Source organism: Rattus rattus, chromosome 7 (assembly GCF_011064425.1).
Source record: "Rattus rattus isolate New Zealand chromosome 7, Rrattus_CSIRO_v1, whole genome shotgun sequence".
Taxonomy (NCBI): domain Eukaryota; kingdom Metazoa; phylum Chordata; class Mammalia; order Rodentia; family Muridae; genus Rattus; species Rattus rattus.
In genome coordinates, this window is record NC_046160.1 from 18,698,196 (window position 1) to 18,722,209 (window position 24,014).

The following is a 24,014-nucleotide window of genomic DNA, read 5'->3' on the forward strand; positions in this document are numbered from 1 at the left end:
AACTACAACTCAGGGTATCAGTGACGTTTTTAAGGACAATAACAAACTAAAGTCCAAAAGACTTCAGATAAGAACATACTATGGCAACGCTGCCTCTTGTCCTTACATCTGTATACACAGTAACTGAACAGAGAATAACAGAGAAAAATCACAAAAAAAAAAAAAACCACAGACCAGGAAAATACATTTCTACACAGCTCTCCAAAACTAATTCATTCAACAATCTTGTAATATTCCAACAATACTGCTATAGGTAACTCGTAATTAATTGTATTCTGATTTTATTTAAACAGTCCAACCAATCTTTGTTTTTTAAGATTTACTTATTTATTATATGTAAGTACACTGTTGCTCTCTTCAGACACACCAGAAGAGGGCATCGGATCCCATTACAGATGGTTGTGAGCCTCCATGTGGTTGCTGGGAATTGAACTCAGGGCCTCTGGAAGCACAGTCAGTGTTCTTAACCACTGAACCATCTCTCCAGCCCACATTCTGACTTTTAAGAGCATGTCAATATTAGAACTTGAAGCAGTTGCTTGGCATACATTAAGCCCTTAGATCCAATCCTCAACAATGCACAGGACCCTGGGCTCCGCTCTCAGCTAAGCGTACCTAGTTGCAATTCTGTTAGCCCAGGACACAGATCCTTGAAGTATAAATAGACTCTTCCTTTTTTCAAAAAATATAAATTTTGAGGGCTAGAAAAGTTCCATGTATAGGTTATATCTTTGCTGGAGGGAAGGTTGAGACAATGTTTCATGTAGCCCAGGCTAGCCTCAACTCACTATGTCCACCCAAGTTTTAGTAGATTCATTTATTAAGGAAATAATAACTTGGAAAGTACATCAAATTAGTATTTGAGGATATTTTCACATACACAGAAGGAACATAAGACTGGATTTAGAATCACCTAAATGATCCTCAGGCATGTCTGCTAGAATACTTCCAGAGAAATGTGATTGAAGAGGGGGAAAAAAAAAATTAACCCTTAATTTGGGAGCCTGAGGTTCAAGAGTGAATGAAAAGGAAAAACTGGGCTCAGCAGTTAAGAGCACTGACTGCTCTTCCACAGGACCGGAGTTCAGTTCCCATCAACCACATGGTGGCTTACAACCATCTGTAATGGGATCTGGTGCCCTCTTCTGGTGTGTCTGAAGACAGCGACAGTTTACTCATATACTCATGTAGCAGTTTACCCTTTATGTTACTCATCTGCCTTAGTTGTATTACGTGATTTTATTACAGACACAATTTTTATTAATTGCATTAAGTGGTGAGGATTTTCATATGCTAATGTTGTTATTCATATGTTAATGTTGGTCAAATTAACATGAAACAAAATTAACATGAAATCTGAATATCAGATGCTAAGTGTTATGGCTATCATAAAAATATTCTTGGAATGTGTTTGGAAGGGAGCAGAGATAAAGAAGCTTGTGACTAGAGCAGGTGTTGTCTGAGCACAGTGCAGACCTTGAGATCATAATGACCTGGCAGAGCTGTTTTGCAGTTACAGTGGTCTCTGAAGATTCTATTGTATACAGTGATAAGCGTGTTTTAGGGGATGAGATCATGAGATAGGATTTCTTTTTGTTTAGTACTTGTGACAAGAAGCAACTTGACGAAGGAAGGGCTTATTCTAATTTATAATTTGAGGCTACAGCTGATCATGGGGCCAAGGCTTTGGCAGGAGTAGAACAAATTGGTCATATTACATGTATAGTCAGGAACCAGAGAACAGCAAATGCCTGTGCTCAACTTAGTTTGTCCTTTTCTTTTTTTTTTTTTTTTTTAAGATTTATTTATTTTATTAATATGAGTACACTGTAGCTGTCTTCAGACACACCAGAAGAGAGCATCAGATCTCACTACAGATGGTTGTGAGCCACCATGTGGTTCCTGGGAATTGAACTCAGGACCTCTGGAAGAGCAGGCAGTGCTCTTAACCACTGAGCCATCTCTCCAGCCCCCTTCTTTTCTTTTAAGATTTATTTATTTTATGTATATGATTCATATGGCATACTGTTAATTTGACCAAAAGACACAGACAACATTACTCTAGCATATGAAAATCCTTACAACTTAATGCAATTAAGAGAAACTGTGTCTGTAATAAAATCACTTAACACAACTAAGGCAGATGAGTAACATAAAGGCTAAACTGCTACATGCTATGAATACAAGAGCCATACTTAAGTTAAAAGTCAATTCATTCAGAATTGTACTCGCTTGCTTCACCACACACTATTTATAAATGTACTTCAGAAAAATACAAAGTGACTCATCCAATGAAAATGTCAGACATGAGACATTATAAGCTTTTGATTTACACAAAACAGGTACTCAATAAATCTGAAAAAACTGATGGTACAGGTATGATTTTCATAGTACTTTTTAAATCTAGGCAAACAGTATAAAAATTTTAAGAAAACTACTCCAAAGAACTAGGGGAGGAACAGTTATTTTAATTATACCTAGTCCTCCATATTCCCTTCAATGAACTTTTCTAGCATGCTTATCTTGAGAATTTCACAGATATTTACAATGTATTTATCTGGTCATATTCTACCATTCCTCGGAGATAACACTATGCACTTTACTTACCCTCACATTTCTATACAGTATTTGTCAGGATTCATCTCAAATTTCATCAAAGGTAAAATATTGCACACCCAACAGTTATAAATGGCTTAAAATGTTCTCAAATACTCACTCAGCACTGGAAGCTTCAAAATACAATCTTGGAATCCCCTTAAATTCTCTTAGAGAATAAAAGACATGTCCGATAGCAGCCATCAGCTCAGAACATTTACACAGAAGTAAAAGTCTACTTTTTAAACATTCTAATCATAATCCGATTTGCAGTAGTTTCAATTCAATCTCAGCATACTCCAGGAACAAGGATCCTACCTGTCTACAGAACGGCCTGGCCCGACTCCAAGTTCCGGACGTGCACTGGGTAAGAGGTAAGACAATCTGTCCATCACTGAGGACGCCACAGGTAAGGCAGCAACATTTTGATTTATTTTCTTAAGTTCATTTACAATGGCACTGGCAATAGACTTCAATACATGATGAGGAAGATGAAATGTAACTGTGGCCCACTGAAAGAAAATGGGAATATAATAAACAAAGGGCTACTTCTCCAATTTTAACTAAAATCTTAGCTTTATCTCATCAATTAAAGAACTATGTATCCCTAATATCAATTATACTATCAGTTTGTTGTTTACATCAAGAATTTGCTATAAATTAAAAAAATTAAGTATTTTATTAATGTTAAGGTAGATACAGAAAAGCAGGCAAAGTCTCCATCAGCTGATAAATAGATACTGTATGATAGTGTGGGTGAGTGCACAGGTGCATGCACAAAGATATTATACTGCAAAGCCTTTTAAAAGGTAGTAACTCCATCACTCCTGATGATGTAGATAAAGGCAAAGGACATTATGCAACTTAATTACAATAGGCTGGGAACAGAAAGAGAAATATAAATGATGTCACAGACATGTGAAAGTTATACCATGTAACTCACAGCACCAAGACTAAAGTGACATTCACTAGAGCTGATGTGAGAGTATGGGGAGGCTTGTCAGAGTTGCAGGAAGCATAGATGTGATGATCTAGCTGGTGATCACCAATCTGGAACCTAATATTTCCCTAATGCTGCTTACAGCATGCTGGCCACAGATAACAACTTACTGTATACTAAAATTAAGGAAAGTACACGGGCTGGAGAGATGGCTCAGTGGTTAAGAGCACCGACTGCTCTTCCAGAGGTCCTGAGTTCAATTCCCAGCAACCACATGGTGGCTCACAACCACCTGTAATGGATATCCGACGCCCTCTTCTGGTGTGTCTGAAGACAACAACAGTGTACTCAGATGCATGAAATAAATAAATAAATCTTTAAAAAAGAAAAGAAAGGAAGAAAGAAAAGTACAGATTTCAAAAATTTTCACCAGAAAGAAACAAACCTGTAAGGTGGTAGAGATACAATGTTTCCTTTTATGTAATCTCTCTATAATGCATTGATATATCAAAATATCACTGCATCTCATAAGTATAAACACTTATTTCATTTTAAAAATGTTTGCTTTGGGGGCTGGGGATTTAGCTCAGTGGTAGAGCGCTTACCTAGGAAGCGCAAGGCCCTGGGTTCGGTCCCCAGCTCCGAAAAAAAAGAACCAAAAAAAAAAAAATGTTTGCTTTGTTTTGTCTTCTTAGGGCTTTATTTGCTGTTGCTGCTGCTGCTGTTGCTGTTGTTTGATTTTGTTGTTGTTCTTTTTTGAGACAGGGTCTCTATATAGTTCCATCCTAGAATTCACTATAAAGGCCAGGCTGGCCTAAAACTCAAGGATCCACCTGTCTCTGCCTCCTAAGTGCTGGGATGTGCCACTACACCCAGAAAGTTGAATTTTTATTTAAGGTTTAAAAAAAGTCTGTATGAGCTCAATAGCCATGTACTTGCCCAGAATAACAAGGCCCTAAATTCAATTCTCAGAGCCACAAAAAAGATTTGAAACTCTGAAAAAGACAACTTAGAACAAGACAGCAGATAATATAGCAGCTAAGTAAGATAGGCCACACCTGTTATCCTAAAACTTATAAACCTGAGGCAGAAGAATTGTCCTGAGTTTTATGAGGTATATGAATTCCAGGCTAGCCTTTGCTACAGAATGAGACTGTTGTCCCCAAAATCCTCTTCCCCAAAAAAGAAAATATATTATGATATAGCCAACCAATCTAATAACTTCTTCATGCTGCATCAACCATGTTAAACACAAGGTGGGTGGGCACTCAGTCCCCCATTAGTAAGAAGAATTTGGACATTACCATCACTGCTCTAAGCAATGATTTAATCCATCTTAGCACATTTATGTCTGTGTTATCTTCATTGTAACCAAGAATAGAAATTACAAGCATGAGCTTTGTATTCACAACATTAAGACCCAGCCCAACTCCATCATCAACAACATCCAATAAACATTAATATTATTGAGGCTGGAGAGATGAATAAAATTCATGCGCCCACATCAGGTGGCTCAATGTATAGCCCGAAAGCCAACACTTCCAATCGTTTAGAGTACTGGAGCCCACATGAATATATACACACAGACATATTCACAGTTTCAGAAATTAGTCAAACAGTGCTGGGGTTGATGGGCACACACTAAGTCATCACTCAAGAGGCAGAGACAGGAAGATTACTGTGAGCTCGTGGGCAGCGTGGGCTACACAGTGAGTTAAAGGACACCCAGAGCTACATCAAGAGACCATGTCTCCAAAAAAGAAAAACCCAAAATCCCCCAAACCATTATTTAATAGTATATATTAATGTACATATTAATATTACTTAATATTATAAACAAGTGGAAAACAAAGCTGAGAAGGGGGGGGTAAACTATAAAGGTCCTAACTATATTTTTCCCAGAGAAATAAATCTATACATTAATTTCATCTTCATGCTCTGTCCCTAGATCACATATTAAAACTGTCCCTATTCAGTCCAGTTCATCCTAGCACACTAGTTTAATACTACTAAGCCATATAACCATAAAGTTTTAAGGGTAAAAAAATATTATTTGAATTGCAAAAAAATGAATGAAGACTGACTGGACTTATAGCTTAATAGCTGAGTGTTTGCCCAGTATGCACAAAGCCCTGGGTTCAATTCCCAGCACCACCCAATGAGGGAGATGACTCAAAAGTAAAGTAACTAGCATTGAGCACTGGAGTTTGGGCCCCCAGAAGTACATATAAATGCTAGGTGGACCTGACTCCTGGTTCAGTCTGGGAAGGCAGCGTCAGGAAATCCCCAGAGCATACTAGCTCACAAGACCAACCACATGTATGCATCTGGGTCTGACTGAGACCCTGCTTCAGTTTAGAAAGTATGATGGAGAATAATTCCTGATAGCAACCTCAGGCCTCCACATGCACACGTGCACGCACACACACGTGCACACACATGCCTACGGACATACATGCACATCACACACAAAGATGGAAAAAGAAAAAAATAGAGTGGAAATCTCTTACCTAGTTTCTAAACTTAACCTGTTAATAGATGAGAAGCCTACTCATTGAAAGGTCTTCAGCACAAAAACAAAAACAAAAAAGCAAAACAGAAACAAAAGAGCAAGTCTGACTCCCACTTGGAAAAAAACTCTACAATAAAATTCCAACTATGTACAGTAAATCATAACTTTGGAGTTTGTCCCCCAGAAGGACTTAAGAGCATTTCACTACAAGTGTTAGCCATGGATTGCTGGAGTGAGGCAGTCTCTCAATGAACTAAACATCCATGTGGGTTCTGATGTGAGGACTATTGATTATTATGTGATATAATGGCTTTCTGATACACAGGGAGATACCTTTTACCTTCGACTACCTTGTTTCCTCCCTTCCTTCTTTCCTTTCTTCCTTTCTTTCTTCCCTTTCTTTTTTAAGACCTGTGTAGCCCTGGCTGTTCTGGAAGGGCTCTATAGACTAGGCTAGCCTTGAACTCAGAGTTCTGCCTGCCTCTGCCTCCTGAGTACTGAAGTTAAAGATACCACCATTGGCCTGCTTCTTTATTTCCTTATTGTCTGTTTTCTTTCTGTTTTTGTTTTTACATTTTGTTTATATATGTGCCATGGGTGCGTGGAGGTGGGAGGAAAACTCTTCAGTGTCAGTTCTCTCCTACCATGTATGTGATCGTGGAGGTCAAACTTAGTGGAGGAGGCCTTTACTGCTGCACTCTATTTTATTTGTGTTAAAGTTTTCAAACCCCAATCGTTTCACCTGCCCATTCCTTTCCTGAAAGGTGTGGGTCGCACAATCCATACCATAGTAATTTCTCAGGTTCCTAAAGACATAAACGGAAGAGTCATAGCACGAGCAAGTGGGAAACTACCCAAGCCAATGCGGTTCCTGTGCAAGAACCATTAAGACAGCAAAGGCCCAGAAGCTCCGGGATCATTCTATTCTTACAAGAATACTTAACAAAGCACTACTTAGTCCTGAGGAAATTTCTGAGATTAACAACTGGGTAAGACACTTGCCAAGTAACAGAGGCAGGAATTAAATTCTTAGCTCCACTTAGTCCACCTGTGTTGGCCTTTCTACAATGTCAATAATCTCCAAGAATAATTGGGGATTACAAAAGGCGTAGCTGTACTTAATCCCAGAACTTGTGAGGCAGAGACAGGAGGATCTCTGTGAGTTTGAGACCAGCCTAGACTACACAGTGAGTTCCAGGACAACCAAGGCTATGTAACAAGACCCTGTTACGGAAAAACAAAAAAATTAAAAAAAGAAAAAATGATGAAAGTATGAAACATTTCAGAAGCTGACCTACAAGAGGCATCTTTATCAATCAAGTCAACACATTCTCAGATACCTAGTAGGCAATTATAAAATTCTGTCAGAAACCTGTCTGTGCTAATCTCAAACACTGCATTTACCCAGCAGGGACCACACTGGGTACTCATAATTTTAACATGAAGACCATGTCTCATGCTCTTGTGTGATCCAGCTTGTAAAACTCATCATCCTACTACCTTCCGTAGAACACTTATGCCACTAATATCAAACTGGAACACAAAGTGGCTAAGAACCTAAATGCACTAATAAGACACGGCAGGCCAAAAAGGGTCAACAACTCCCCCAAGAAAACCCAGCACTGTACAACCTTGATAAAGCTTCTGTGGATCCAGCATGCCAGAATATGGCTCCAAAGGGCTAATACTTAGCATATTTGAGCATGCTGCCTTATTTGAAGTAATAAGTTGTAATGAGCCTGCCACTGGCTATTTTCCAGGGTAGATAGCCAGTTAGCCAGGCTGACTATAGTGGATAAAGTCAGACAGACTGAGCAGCAGTTTGGTTCCCTGTAGCAAATGTGTATTGTATATGTGCGTGTACTTGCTCACAGTGCTTCTTCCACAACATCACACACAGTATTGTATAGAGAACAGCAGAGCATCTTCTGTTCTACGTCAGTATTCTAGACTTCACCTCTGACCAAGGAAAGTACTTAAAAAAAAAAAAAAATAAGTTCCAGCAATGGGCCCTTACTCATGAAACTTACTCAACATCATATCCAGAAAGCATTTTCTGAAAAAAGGTAATCTACAATACAAAACCATAATAGTTAACACTAACTATAGTGACCCCTGAAAGTTAAGCAGTCCACATCACAGGACTCTAACCACAGGCTCCTAACACTAATTAGATGTGTTGTACACTATTTTTCAGTAGAGCTAGTCTGGGCTTTTTCTTCTTCTCTATGCTTTAAGCTACACAACTAATCTACCACAGAAAAAAATTCCACAATTGGCTGAGACAGATGTCCAGCAATTTTAAGCTCCTTCTAAATGAACTAAATGTGAACAAGCAAACACTGATGACCAGAACTAACAGGAAAACGGGATCAGTGCTGACGGAGGAGACAAAGAAGAACCCTCATGGAACTCTAGAGTCTCTAGCTACTTACAGCACTTCCTGTGCTGCTGTTGTTTTGTTTTGTTTCATTTTTGTTTATAATGAAGTTGAGTTTTATTAAGAAAAAGCTTTAGAGCTGGGGAGGGGCTCAGTCAGTAAAGTGAATGTCAAACAAGTAGAGAATCTGAATTCAAATAAAAGGCTTATGCAGAGCCAACTGTCTGTAACTCAACAATAGTGTGAAGGGTACAGGGGAGTTCCAGGAGCTCATGGGCTGCTCAGTCCAACCTCATGAGTGAGCTCCAGAATCAGTGAGAAGAATACTCTAAATGTTGACCTCAGGGCTCTGCACACACTGGACAAAATTCAAACACACCACATAAGGTCAGATGAAAGAGAAACCTTTAGCTTGATGATGTGGTACGCTATTATCATGCCAGCACTCAAAAAACTGAGCCCAACATATTCTTACCATAGCTTAAAGGCAGTGGCTATGTAACTAGAAAATCTGCTTTAAAAAAAAAAAAAAGACCTGACGGCCAGTGCAATGGTTTGGGGAACAAAGCTCTTGTCACTAAGACCTGAATTTATTCACTAAAACCAACATAGTGAAAGAACTGACTTCTGCATACCATTCTATGAACCCATATGTACAGACACACACAGAAATTACATAGTGTGTATATAATTTAAGTATTTAAGTTATTATTTTAATATTAACAAAAACAATGAAAATCTTGGTTTCTAAATCTAACCTGTCCATAAACAAAAAGCCTACTTATCAAAAGGATTTGTAGAACCACAGGGGGAAAACAACAACAACCAAAAAGAAAAGAAAAGAAAAGAAAAGGGAAGGGAAGGGAAGGGAAGGGAAGGGAAGGGAAGGGAAGGGAAGGGAAGGGAAGGGAAGGGAAGGGAAGGAGAAAGAGCCCCACAGTAACACGCAGTTACTGTACTCTAGCGCCAAGCTATTGCCATTGGGGGGGAAGGTGGGTGTGGGTGTGCATGTGCACTTGTGTGTGAGCACGTGTGTATAAAGAGCTCTCACAAAGTGCAAGGGCACTATACTACAACATCAATGTGGCCATAGAGTGAAGACTCATGCCAATTCCGACAGCTCTAGTATCTTTCTCTGTTCCTGTTTCCTATAAGTACCAGCACTGTGTCACAGCTTCCTTTGCACTGTTCAGCTCTCTAATACTTCTTAAATCAATTTCTTATAATACATTTCTTCTACTCAAATTCACAGTATAACTTATGCTTTCTTAAACAAAATGTTTCATTGCTGGAGTTACAAACTAATAAAACCATGGTAAAAGTACAAAATAAAATTTGATGCAAATATTAGGGCAGGCACGGCAGTGTACACAGGTAATGCCGACATCATTGAATTGCAGTAGGAGGGGCAACAGTGTGACACTAGGCTTGGGTATGCACAGACTCTACCTGCACAAGGAAAATAAATGCAAATATTTGTAAGATTTCACATCTCTCTTTAAGGATGACCTTGAGAACATATCAAAGAGATAGCCTAAGTAAAAACAAGAGAGGCCATTATTTAAGTAAGCTTACAACTGTGCCTGAAAGAAAACTGTGAATGGAAATTTTACTTTTAGGAAAACAGCCTTTAATTTCAACCTTGTATCTGTCATTATCTATTATTCTTACAACTTATGAGAAAACCTGGGAATAATATAAATTAATTATGTCCAAGGATTTTACTCAAAGAAATTTCTCTTCCCCTAACTTACCAAAAATCAATTTCAAAGATAACACAAAATAAGGTATTCTGACACAGGCCTGTAGTCCAAATACTCGGGAGAGGGAAAACAGGGTCAAAGGCAACTGGGATGGACGGTGAGCTCTTGTCTCAAAAGCATGAAGGGGAGGGGGATGAGGGGAGAGGGAAGGGTAAGGAATGGAGGAGGAGGAGGGAGAGGAAAGGAAAGGGGAAAAGGAAGAGAAAAAAGAAAGACGAAATGAGACTACTGAGATGGCTCAGCAGTTACAGGTACTTGCCAATCAGTCTGATGACCACAGTTCAATCCCGAGAACTCACATGATAAAAGGACTGACTCCCAGCTTGTGCTTAATACAGGCATTGTGGCATACGCTGAGGCCTCTCTCTTCCTCTCCCCCACGCACATCAGTAAGTAGCTTAATTTTTTTTTTTTTTGAAAAACCAAATGCCCTCATTTCCATAGATATGTTCCCATTCTCATGTAAGTTTACTTAACTTACTTAACTCACTCATCAATCACTACATGCATAAGGATGATTCACAGAAGCAAAAGCACTCACAAAAATTAAAATTAGGGTGCTGGTGGCGGCAAAGCACACCTTTAATCTCAGCACTTGAGAGGCTGAAGCAGGAGAATCTTGAGTTTGAGGTCAGCAGGTCTACAGAGTGAGCAAAGAGTATTCCAGGACCACCAGGGTCTTTGTAAAAAAAAAAAACTGGTCTCAAAAACCAAAAGGGAAGGAAAAAGGGAGTGAATGGGATGGGAGATGGAGATGGAGATGGAGATGGAGATGGAGATGAGATGGAGAGGGAGATGGAGAGGGAGAGGGAGAGGGAGGGGAGGGAGGGAGGGAGGGAGGGAGGAGGGAGAGGGAGAGGGAGAGGGAGAGGGGAGGGAGAGGGAGAGGGAGAGGGAGAGGGAGAGGAGAGGGAGGGAGAGGGGGGAGAGGAGGGAGGGGAGAAAACAATTAAGAGTAAACTTTAAAGGGCTGGAAAGATGGCTAAATGGTTTAGAACACTGGCTTGTCCTCCAATGGATCCAGTTTCAAAACCCAACACCCATATGGCAGTTCCCATGTATGACTCCAATTCTTGAGGACCTGAAACCCTCTTCTGGCCTCCTTGAGAACCAGGCACACAAGTGTTCCGTAAATACACATACAGAAAATACATATAAACACACACACACACACACGCACACACACATGCACGCACACATGCACGTACACACGCACGCACGCACCTTTCTCTCAAGGGAAAAGAAGGAGTAAAGAAGGAGTACACTGAGTTTGAGCAGTTAGAAGCACTTCCAGAGTCCCTCTGTTCAATTCCCAGTGTTCACATCATTGCTAACAACTATCTATAACTCCAATTGTAGGAGAACTAATGCCCTCTTTTGGACTCCGTGGGTGTCCTGTATGCATATGGTACATAGGCATGTATGAAGGCAAAACACCTATACACATTTCAAATCTTCTTCAAAAAAGTAACCCTCAACAACATAGTTTTTAGCTAGCCATAAGTATAACTCAGTGGTAGAGCACTAACCTATGTGAGACAGCGGGCTCAATCTCAGCACCAGAGAAACACAACCATATCATAGAAGATGCTATCTCTCATAAAGACGAGAAAAGGCTAGTTAGAGCATCTCTCAAGGAACAAGACAGGAAAAGCAACAGAGGGAAAACTTAGTCCATCACAGCCCCAAATACACTTTAATTCTTACCTTAGCAACTTTATGGTTTGCTGCAGTTTCATGAGATGTATTCTTTAAACCATCTTTGAGCTGTGTGATGAACAAATCATAACCCTCTGTACTAGAAACATCTATCTTTTCTACGCATGCTGATAAGAGTTGCTGTGCCTAAATTAAAAAAAAAACATAAAATTAAACACAATAAAAGATTTTTATTCAGCTTCTTTGTGATCGTTTTAACTATATAAAGCTTTACCTTGTAATTAATTTTATATAAGCCTAAGTAATCATTTAAATGAATTAAAACAATGCATTCAATATAATATCAATATAGTAATTACCATAAATTAAACAAAGAAAAACAAATAAGCTTAAACTATGATCAAGAGTGAAACATGTCAACTTTTAAATATAAATACAAGATTCTTTGTACACAAAACCACTCAACAAGTAGTATGAAAACCATCAGCAATGCTAGCCACAGATTCAACCAAAACTCAGCAGAAACCTAGGGTTGATTAAAAAGCAACAAACAAGGGTTGGGGATTTGGCTCAGTGGTAGAGCGCTTGCCTGGCAAGCGCAAGGCCCTGGGTTCGGTCCCAGCTCTGGAAAAAAAAAAAAAAAAAAGCAACAAACATGCATTTGCAGGTCACCAAACCAAGTCTAGAATCCCATTCCTAACTTCCAAAACTAATAATCCAGTAAATGCCATCTAGAGAGCAAGAGTATTATAAGGACTATTACCTAAAAAATATTTGCGGCCCAAGGAGATGGCTCAGCAGATCAAGGTAGCTGCCAAACCTGACCTGAGCTCCATCCCTGAGACCTACATGGTAAGAAGAGGGACAGACACCAGCAAGTTTTCCTCTGACCTCCACATGAACGCCATGGCACAAAGACAAATAAATAAAGGCAATTTTCAAGTATTTCTTTTAAAATACTTGCTGGGTAGTGATGGGGAACATCTTTAATCTCAGTTCTTGGGAGGCAGAGCCAGGCAAATCTCTTGAGTTTGAGACCAGCCTGGTCAACAAATAGAGCTCTAGGACAGCCAGAGCCACACAGAGAAACTGTCTCCAAAACACAAAAAGAGAAAGAGAAAGAGGAAGGGAGGGAGGGGAGGAGGGGGAAGGGAAGGGAGGGGAGGGGAGGGGAGGAGGGGAGGAAGGAAGGAAGGAAGGAAGGAAGGAAGGAAGGAAGGAAGGAAGGAAGGAAGGAAAGAAGGAAAGAAGGAAGGTAGGTAGGTCAGTGGTCGTGGAACTATAAAATAGAAGTGTATATGTTTTCTTTTGTTTTGATTTTTCTCAGTCTGGGCATCAAACCCAAAGCTTCCTACATGTTCCACAATTTAAATCGAGGGTTTCACTTACAACCCTATATGAATATACTTTATTTAGCAAAAGAAAAAATGCACAGCAAAGGGGTAATGGACACAAACTCCTACACTTAGCTAAGTTATTTGCAGTTGGTATGTGATGAACAAGAGAAATCAACCACACTCCAGGGAAGGTTTCATGCCCATAAATAACTCCAACACAAAATAGATTGTATGGTGTGTATGTGTTGTGGTTTGCCCTGGAGTTATCTGTATTTTGATGCTAATTCCACTGCCCCAAGGACAGCTGCCTAGTCAGTACTCAGAACTCAGGTGACTTCACCAAACCACCTCCCCATTGAATTTGTAAGGTACAGGTGAAGGGCAGGTACAGGATAGAAGGAGGCCTGTCATTGGAGGAGAAGGAAGGATGGCCAGGAGAGAAGTTTGAAGGAAGAGGAAGAGACTGGAACAGAAACAGGAGACAGAGAGAGGGGAGAAGCCGCGGCAGGACAAGATGGCAGGTGATGTTAAGATTCTGCTCTGTGCATTTATAGGTTGTTATTAATGTTATCAAGGGATGGATGGTACCAGGCTTTGTATGTTTAAGTGGGCAATTATACCTTATCAATTGGGTCAAAGATTATTGTGTTGTGTGTTCTTTAATGTGTAGATTTAAGTAATGTAATGGAGTGTGTGGCAACTGGTCTGGGCCGCCGCAGAGTTGGGATGAGTGCGGACCAAGCGGGGTAAAAGACAACAACATGTGTGTGTGTGTACTTTTTGTTTTGTTATTTTCTGTCATTATTTTAGAGTGAGAAAATGAAGTTGGGTAAGAAAGGAAGTGAGGAAAATGTGGCAGCAGCTGGGGAAGGAGAATTTAAAAAGTGTTTAATAGCTGGGAGGGGGTGGTGATGCCTTTAAATGCCAATGCTCTGGAGGCAGAGGCAGGGGGATCTCTGAGTTCAAGGCCAACTTGGTCTATAAAGTGAATTCCAGGACAGCCAGGGCTACACAGAAAAGCAAAAAGAAGAAAAAAAGTTTCTAATAAATAAAACAAAAATAAAGTCAGATGTTTTGGTTCAAACTGTAATCCCAGCACTCGAGAAGCACAGGCAGAAAGATCTCTATGAGCCTAAGGACAGCCAAAGCTCAAAACAAAAACTAAGTAGAAACAAGTATAATGGCACATTCCAACATTTGAGAGATGGATCAAGAGTTCAAAATTGGGGCTGGAGAGATGGCTCAGCGGTTAAGAGCACTGACTGCTCTTCCACAGGTCCTGAGTTCAATTCCCAACAACCACACGGTGGCTCACAACCATCTATAACGAGATCTGATGCCCTCATCTGATGTGTCTGAAGACAGCAACAGTGGACTCATATACATAAAATAGATCTTAAAAAAAAAAAAAAGTTCAAAATTATTCTTGACTACACAGAGTAAGCTGGAAGCCAGCCTGGGCAATGTGAGATCCTGTCTCAATTTTTTCTAATCTCTTTCTCAGGCTTGGTTTGTCATGCAACTACCTGCGCCCAACGTGAAAACAGGGTTTGAAGGGAATGAAGAAGAGTAGAAGAGCAGAAGGAGAGAGGGGAAGGAGTGTTGCGGGGTGGGGGTGGGGGGGGGAGAGACAGAAGAAACACCGAAGAGAAAAGAGGAGAAAACCGAGAGAAGTGGTGAGAAAGAAAAGATGTGCTCCACTGGTCTCCTACAACTTAGAAATGATGGGACTTGGAGCAACTGTCCACAAGTCACCAGCTAAGCTAAGTGCCCAGGCTGGCAGAGTGGGCTCCACAGCTAGCCCTAGGCTATTGCTACATATAAGCCATAGTGTTTATTAACTCACTGTATTTTTGGAATCTTTATTTCAGCTGCTTATCTTGTAGCCAAAGAACAGTTCACACCTAAAACACCACTTCAATAAGCACCAGCTGAATTATGCAGAGAAAGATAAGTATTTCAAGGTGTGGTTCATGACTCAATCCTTTGTTTATATGTGAGTAACTATACAGTGTCTTTACAGCACAATTCATGAACCTTACGTTCTAGAACAACTTATACCCTAAGGACAACTTAATTCACTTAATACTCAAAGGTCAGAGGTTACCTCTGGCATGGCACACACCGAGTTTGTTTCTACTTACCTCTGTGACAGGAAGTTCAAGCTGAACCACATCATCCTGCTTTGAAACTGGAGTTTGTAGAGCAGTGTCTAGCAACAAGATCCCATTGAGGTCCTTCCTACAACCTACTGCATAATCATCCACAAATATAACTTTATCCACAGCAGAAATATACTGACATTTCACCTGTCCACCTGGTTTAGCTGTGAAAAGAACAAAAAATTCAACAATTAAGATTTTAAAACCAACAATCCTATCTGAAACAATGAACTGGAAAAAGTTTATTAAAACCATGATTAGAGCAGACTGGAATATGAGCTATAGTCAATCTCCACAGAAACTGATTTTAACTTGGCAGCTATAACACTACTCTAAGAGACTGTCACAGAGTCGAGCATAGAGACACCCGCCTGCAACCCCAGCAAACAGGAGGCTAAGGCAGAAGCAAAGGTTCAGGGAAACATGTTCTACAAAACTAAGACACCTTGGGGGGTGGAGGGGCAATCTACATGAGACAAAGAGCAGACGTGGTAAAATACCTTAAAGTGATAGAGTTGAATAAAGGAATTGCAGTAAAGCTATTTCTCCCATACTATTCTTAGATAATATTCTTTTCCTCTGAGGGAACAGGATGGAGACAGTGATCTGCATGCAGATTAAACCAGGTTTCCCAGAATTATTTGTCACATACTATCCTTACTCCCCAGATAATGTATTTGACTCCTTGTTAAAAATCATTAACCATTATATTTAAGGATATCTCTAGGCTCTTTATCCATCCCATCATGCTCCATGTCTGCCCATGTATTCATCAGTACCACATTGTTTCCATTTGCAGTTGAGGACCCAACCCAGCACTTGTGCATACTAATCAAGCCCCGTAATTACTGAGCCATACTCCTTTCCTCAGTACCACACTATTTTAATTACTGTAGCTTTGCAGTTTAGTTTTGTGATCAGGAAATGTAAATCCACCAATTCCTTCCCCCCAAGTACTGACTGAGCTACATTCCTACCTAACTTTTGTCTTTTTCAGGACTGCTCTGAATATTCAAAGCAATCCCCTTAAGATCTCCTATAAATTTTTTCTTCTGAAAAAAAGTTATTGGGATTTTGACAATTGCAAAGAATATACAGATCACTCTGAGTGATGCTAAAATCTGGATATTAAATGTCCTCCAAAGATAGACCTCCCTTCCAATGAAGGGCTCCTAGAAGGTGAAGGAGGTACCTTATGATTGTGAAACCATAATCCCCATTTAAGACCTTGAAGATGACTATGGAACTTCCTTTTCTCTCTTTACTTCCCAGCCAGGAAAACAGTTCTGCCCCACCCTGTATTCTTTTCCATCTGCCCAAATACTGAAACCTCTAAAAATAGCTTAGCCATGGTGGCACAAACCTTTAACCCCAACTTGGGACAGGCAGATCTCTGGGTTTGAAGCTAGCCTGTTATACACAGTGAATTTCAGGACAACCAGGGCTACACAGAGTAATCCTATCTACAAAAACCTAAAGCAACAGCAACAGTAACAACAACAACAACAACAACAAAACACACACACACACACACACACACACACACACCTCTCAAACAGTCATTAAATAAGTCTTTTTACTTATTAAGTTGACTGTCCCAGGTATTTGCTATAGTGTCAGAAAGTTGACTAAGTAGCAGGTAATATACAGATATTATTTAGTGCAGTAAGAACATAAAGGGACCAGAACTGATGTGTTTCTAATGGAAATACAACAAGCAGTCACAGTGGTTGGCAGATTTTTAAAAATAAAGTGTGCACATCTTGAATGGCTCTACATTCCACTGGCAATCAGAAAGCCTTATGTTCACATAAAACTTTGAACTCAGATATTTATGACAGCTCTACTCAATCACAACATTGAAAATAACCAAATATGCTTTAGAGTGGCAGACTTAGGGAAATATAACAACAGAATATTATTCAAAAAGAAAACGCAACAAACAATATGCACAACAACTTTAATGAATTACAAAGGCATGCTAATACAAGAATCCAGGACCAGGGGGAAAAAATAACATAGTTGGCCAAGGTATAGGGCAATGACAGAGTGCCTGCCTGCTATATGCCCAGGCCCTTCCTAGATTCAATCCTCAGCACCAACAAAAAGAAAAAGCTGTGTACTGTACAACCAGTTCTAATACACTATAGAAAGCACAAAAGCATAATACTTAATATATAACCCAAGCTTCAAACCCATAGCAACCCTCCTATTTCATCCTACCAAGTAAATCAGAATCACAAACATGAGCCACAAAACCCAGATGACAAAGTCTTCAAAGTCTAATGACTACTGAAAATATTCCATGAGTGGGGTTCATTCTAAGACATAGTACTGTTCCCTGCAAGGGAACCTGAGTTTTGTTACACACACTGTTAGGTCTCTCAGCATCTCAGAACATGGGTTGTATTTTTCCCTCAGGACACTGCTCAAGCACTATGTGGAGATTAACATCTTCATCTGAAACAGCTTTTGAAAAGAGCGATGAGGAGAGAAGCAGAGCTACCTAGGGAACTCTGTCCTGGCCTGTCTGCTTTGGGAGTACAAACAAACAGCTGGATGAAGTCTGACTTGAACTGCCTTAAAGTAAGGGCTCAGTGAGGAACGGTAAAGGGTCTATGTGGCATTCTGGGGGCGTGTTATCTATAGTAAGTCCCAAACAGTATTTCAGACATGCACTGCAAATAGAAATCCACATGGGCATACTCCAAACAGAATTGTTCTGATTTGCAGCCGAGTTACTTCTGACACTGACAACTTTGTGAAACAGCAACAATTTAATCACAGATGGTTATAGATTCTTTGAACATCAGACATAGAAATTAGTCCTCACATATTGATTTAGCCACTTAAGATCTCATTCCATACTAACTTAAATGATCTGTGTTATTTATCAACACCTAACATACTATACAGTCAGTCAGTCTGTCTGTCTGTCTGTCTGTCTCTCTCTCTCTCTCTCTCTCTCTCTCTCTTTCTCTCTCTCTCTCTCTCTCTCCTCCTTCCTCTTTCCCTCACCCCTCCTTCCTTCCTTTGTGTGTGTGTGTGTGTGTTGTGTGTGTGTGTGTGTGTGTGTGTGTAGGAAAGCTCTTCCCACTAAGCCATGAGCTATAGGAAAAGCAAGTACTGTAGTGACTAATTCACACACAATGTCTTTTAGTAAGTCAACTATTCTGCATGGCCTTTAAACCCTTTTAATACACTAAGCTCCAACAAGGTGAAGTTAGTCTCTAATACACATGAAACAGATGCACTTTTAGGAATGACACTAGCTCACATTTGCTATGCTCCCTGCCTTTTCTTCCTTCCTCCCTAGTATGAGATCATTCATTCTCTTCACAAACAGTGACAATTGATTCAGAGAAAAAGAAAATGAAAAGAAAAGCTATCAGAAGACTTAGATAATTCAAAAACCAATCAAAATAAAGACCAAATAACAGCAACCAAGCCAGAAAGGGCGGTACACCCATGTATCCCACCACTTGACAGGCTAAAGAAAGAGGAACATAAAGCTGAGAAAAACCTAGGTTAGGTATGAAGATCCTACGTCATAAACAAAGCACAAATGCCACAGAGTGGCACAGTGCTTACCTAACATGCACCAGACCCCAGGGTCAACCGGTGTCCAGTACAATAAAAATAAATAAAATTAAAAACAGAAACTTAACCTTTGCCATATAGCCTATTGCTTATAATATTTCACACAGTTACTAACAAAAACTTAGGAAGCATTTCTAAAAGAAAAAATAAATGGTGATGGGCAAACTAAATTCTAGTTAAAAAAAAAAATAATAGGGCACAGTTCAGCTGATATAGTGCTACATAGCACGCAAAAAGCTCCAGGTTCAATGGCCAACACTCCATAACAGGATATGGGGGCAACTATCAGTAATATCACCACTGAGGAGGTGGAGGAGGCAGGAGGATCAGAAATGAGAAATGAGGACAGCCTGGGCTACATAAAGCCCTGCCTCAAACAAATAAAAATAGTAATTTACTCTAGACATACCAAGTAAATTTGCTCCTTTAAGAGCTTACATTCAAAGAAGAACCACTAAGTCCAGGTGCTCAATAGGACCAGTTAGCATAATTCTAAGGAAACCAGAAGTACACTCGATTCCACTCCAGACCATTAATCCCCAGGAAGTCATTGCTAAAAGCCCCTCAGTGACTCTAGTGGACAACACAGCTGACAACTTTATGGTGCCATATGCTTGTCTTTCTCCTACTTCATAAGGCAAAGAGTAGTAAAGCCAAGATGCTTTAACTTCTGCACATACTAAATCGTACAGGAAAAGAGTCCCACCTACCTCACTCTAATATGCATGTCATTTCCCAACACACACCCCCAAAAAACCCCAAAGGGTAGTATTTACCTCTTTCTTCTGACACTAACTTAGACCACTGCTGTACCCATCACCACTTCCCAAGCCCGAGGCTGCACTAGGGCAAGTTGACCACCCTATCTTGTAAAAGTTCTGACTAACAGTCCTTTTTTTGGTGTGGCGGTCCCTCACCTACTCATTTGTGGAGTGTTAGTAATAAGTCAGAGAGATCAAGCGGCATCCATACATCAAGTGGGCTGCCTTACCTCCATTGCCCATCAAGGAAGCCTTCTTCGATATCTGACCCCTATATTGGCAACCTTCCATTCCCATCCTATCTTCCCCATCCTTGTTTCTTCTCATGACATTAAGTTACTGTTTCAGTGTTTTAACTCCAATCCTCTTGTCATTGGACAATGTGCTTCTTTTAGGGCGTGGTTTTGTAACATGTCATTTATCTGAAGAAAATATCAAAAACTTAAAAATTAAAAACTAAAAAAAGTCAGGTGGTAATAACACACACCTTTAATGCCAGCACTTAGGATGCAGAGGCAGATGGATCTCTGAGTGTGAGGCCAGCCTGGTCTACACAATGAATTCCAGACAAGCAGGCCTACAGAGAAACTGTCTTTAAAAAAAACTGAAAATAAAAGCTAAAGTTAAAATTACTAAGAAGCAGTATTTTCACAATTTATAAAGTATTGCTCCTAACATAATAACATCCTGAATTTGTTAACTTTAACTGAGAGGCTTTAGGCTTAAAATGTGACAACAGCCATATACAGTGCTACACACGTCTAGTCCTAGCACTCTGAAGAAAAGAAGCAGGAGCACCTTTTGTGTGTTTGAAACTGGCCTAGTCTACATAAAATTCTAGACGAGCCAGGGTTATATAGAGTTATCCTGTCTGGGGGAAAAAAATCCTAAAAAATAAGAGCCATCTTATCATCTTATCAACCCATTTGCAGACAAACATTTGCTGAACTGAACTGTAAATTTTTTCTTTTCTGTTATTGGATATTTTCTTTATTTACATTTCAAATGTTATCCCCTTTCCTGTTTCCCCTCTGGAAACCCCCATCCCATCCCCGCCTCCCTCTGCTTCCATGATGGTGCTCCCCCACCCACCCTCACCCTCCCTCCCACCTCCCCACTCTGACATTCCCCTACACTGGAGCATCCAGGCTTCACAGAACCAAGGGCCTCTCCTCCCATTGATGCCGGACAAGGCCATCTTCTGCTACATATGCTGCTGGGGCCATGTGTACAATTTGGTTGGTGTTTAGACACTGGGAGCTCTAGGGGTTCTGGTTGGTTGATACTGTTCTTCTTATGGGATTGCAAACCCCTTCAGGTCCTTCAGTCCTTTCTCAACAACTCCACTGGGAAACCCATTCTCAGTCCAATTGCTGACTGTGAGCATCCACCTCTGTATTTGTCAGGCCCTGGCAGAGCCTCCCAGGAGGCAGCTATATCAGGCTCCTGTCAGCATGCACTTCTTGGCATCTGCAATAGAATCTGGATTTGGTGACTACATATGGGAAGGATCCCCAGGTGGGGAGATCTCTGGATGGCTTTTCCTTCAGTCTCTGCTCCATGCTTTATCTCTGTATTTCCTCCTGTGACTATTTTGTTCCCCCTTCTGAGAAGGACAGAAGCATCCACACTTCGGTCTTCTTCTTGAGCTTCATGTGGTCTGTGAATTGTATCTTGGGTATTCCTAGTTTTGGGGTTAATATTCACTTATCAGTGAGTGCATACCATGTGTGCTTTTTGTTATTGGTTACCTCACTCATGATGATTATTTTCTAGTTCCATCCATTTCCCTAAAAATTTCATGAAGGCATTTGTTTTAATTGCTGAGTAGTACTCCATTGTGTAAATGTTATCACATTTTCTGTATCCATTCCTCTGTTGAAGGACATCTGAGATTCTTTCCAGCTTCGGGCTGTTATAGATAAGGCTGCAAAGAACATAGTGGAGCATGTGTCTTGTTATATGTTGAACACTCCTGGTATTTGAACAGGAGTGATACAGCTGGGTCCTCAAGTAGCACTATGTCCAATTTTCTGAGGAATCACCAGACTGATTTCCAGAGTGGTTATATAAGCCTCCAATCCCACCAACAATGGAGAAGTGTTCCTATTTCTCCACATCCTCGACAGCATCTGCTAGCACCTGAGTTTTTGATCTTAGCCATTCTGAGTGGTGTGAAGTGGAATCTCAGGGTTGTTTTGATTTGCATTTCCCTGATGACTAAGGATGCAGAACATTTCTTTAGGTGCTTCTCAGCCATTCAATATGGATATTCCTCAGTTGAGAATCCTTTGTTTAGCTCTGTACCCCATTTTTTAATAGGGTTATTTGATTCTCTGGAGTCTAACTTCTTGAATTCTTTGTATATATTAGATATTAGCCCTCTATCAAACGTAGGATTGGTAAAGATCTTTTCCCAATCTGTTGGTTGCTGTTTTGTCCTATCAACAGTGTCCCTTGCCTTACAGCTTTGCAATTTTATGAGGTTCCATTTGTCAATTGTTGATCTTAAGAGCATAAGCCATAGTGTTCTGTTCAGGAAATTTTCCTCTGTGCCCATGTGTTCCAGGCTCTTCCTCACCTTTTCTTCTATTAGTTTGAGTGTATCTGGTTTTATGTGGAGGTCCTTGATCCATTTGGACTTCAGTTTTGTACGGGGTGATAAGAATAGATCCATTTGCATTCTTCTACCTCCTGACGTCCAGTTGAACCAGCACCATTTGTTGAAAATGCTGTCCGGAATGGAGAAGTGGCTCAGCAGTTAAGAGCACCAATTGCTCATCCAGAGGTCCTGAGTTCAATCCTCAGCAACAACATGGTGGCTCACAATCATGTTTAATGGGATCCCATGCCCTCTTCTGATGTGTCTGAAGACAGCTGCAGTGTACTCATATACATTAAATAAATAGTATTTTTTTTTAAATGCTATCTTTTTTTCCACTGAATGGTTTTAGTTTCTTTGTCAACGATCAAGTGACTGTAGATGTGTGGGTTCATTTCTGGGTCTTCAATTTTATTCCAGTGATCTACCTGCCTGTCTTTGTACCATACAGTTTTTGTCACTACTGCTCTGTAATACAGCTTGAGGGATGGTGATTCCTCCAGAAGTTCTTTTATTGTTGAGGATAGTTTTTGTTCTCCTTGGTTTTTTGTTTTTCCAAATGAATTTGCAAATTGCTTTTTCTAACTCTATGAAGAACTGAGTTGGAATTTTGATAAGGATTGCATGAAATCTGTAGCTTGCTTTTGTCAAGACAGAAATTTTTACACTATTAATCCTGCCAATCCATAAGCATGGGAGATCTTTCCATCTTCTGAGATCCTCTTCAATTTCTTTCTTCAGAGACTTTAAATTCTTGTCCTATAGACCTTTCACTTGTTTGGTTAGAGTCACACCGAGGTATTTTATGTTATTTGTGACTACTGTGAAGGGTGTTGATTTCCTAATTTCTTTTTCAACCTGTTTATCCTTTGAGTAGAGGAAAGCTACTGATTTATTTGATTTAATTTTTTATATCCAGCCACTATGCTGAAGTTGTTCATCAGACTTAGTAGTTCTCAGGAACTTCTGGGGTCACTGAGTATACTATCTTATCATCTGCAAATAGTGATTTTGACTTCTTCCTTGTATCCTCTTGACCTCCTTTTGTTGTCTGATTGCTCTGACTAAGACTTAGAGTACTATATTGAATGGGTAGGGAGAGAATGGGCAGCCTTGTCTTGCCCCTGATTTTAGTGGGATTGCTTCAAGTTTCTCTCCATTTAGTTTGATGTTGGCTACTGGTTTGCTGTATATGGCTTTTACTATGTTTAGGTATGGGCCTTGAATTCCTGTTCTTTCCAAGACATTTACCAGAAAGGGGTGTTGAATTTGTCAAATGCTTTCTCAGCATCTAATGAGATGATCATGTGGTTTTTTTTTCCTTTGAGTTTGTATATATAGTGGATTATGTTGATGGATTTCCTTATACTGAACCACTCCTGTATCCCTGGGATGAAGCCTACTTGATCATGTTGGAAGATCATTTTGATGTGTTCTTGGATTCAATTTGAGAGAATTTTTTTTTCTATTTTTCGGAGCTGGGGACCGAACCCAGGGCCTTGCGCTTGCTAGGCAAGTGCTCTACCACTGAGCTAAATCCCCAACCCCAGTTTGAGAGAATTTTATTGAGTATTTTTTGCATCAATATCCATAAGGGAAATTGGTCTGAAGTTCTCTTCCTTTGTTGGGTCTTTGTGTAGTTTAGGTATAAGAATAATTGTGGCTTCATAGAACAAATTGGGTAGTTGCACTGTAATTTTTAA

General features: G+C 40.0%; 1 protein-coding gene across 3 annotated transcripts in view; it reads right to left on the reverse strand.

The window, feature by feature from the left end:
• Birc6 (baculoviral IAP repeat containing 6) overlaps positions 1–24,014 on the reverse strand; it is a 191,750-nt gene that overhangs the window by 153,929 nt on the left and 13,807 nt on the right. For all 3 annotated transcript variants that reach the window (XM_032908919.1, XM_032908918.1, XM_032908920.1), the window contains exons 2-4: positions 15,331–15,512; positions 11,898–12,035; positions 2,914–3,107 (exon numbers count right to left, since the gene is read on the reverse strand). In XM_032908919.1, coding sequence (XP_032764810.1) covers positions 2,914–3,107; positions 11,898–12,035; positions 15,331–15,512 — 514 coding nt within the window. The remainder of the gene's footprint in view (positions 1–2,913; positions 3,108–11,897; positions 12,036–15,330; positions 15,513–24,014) is intronic.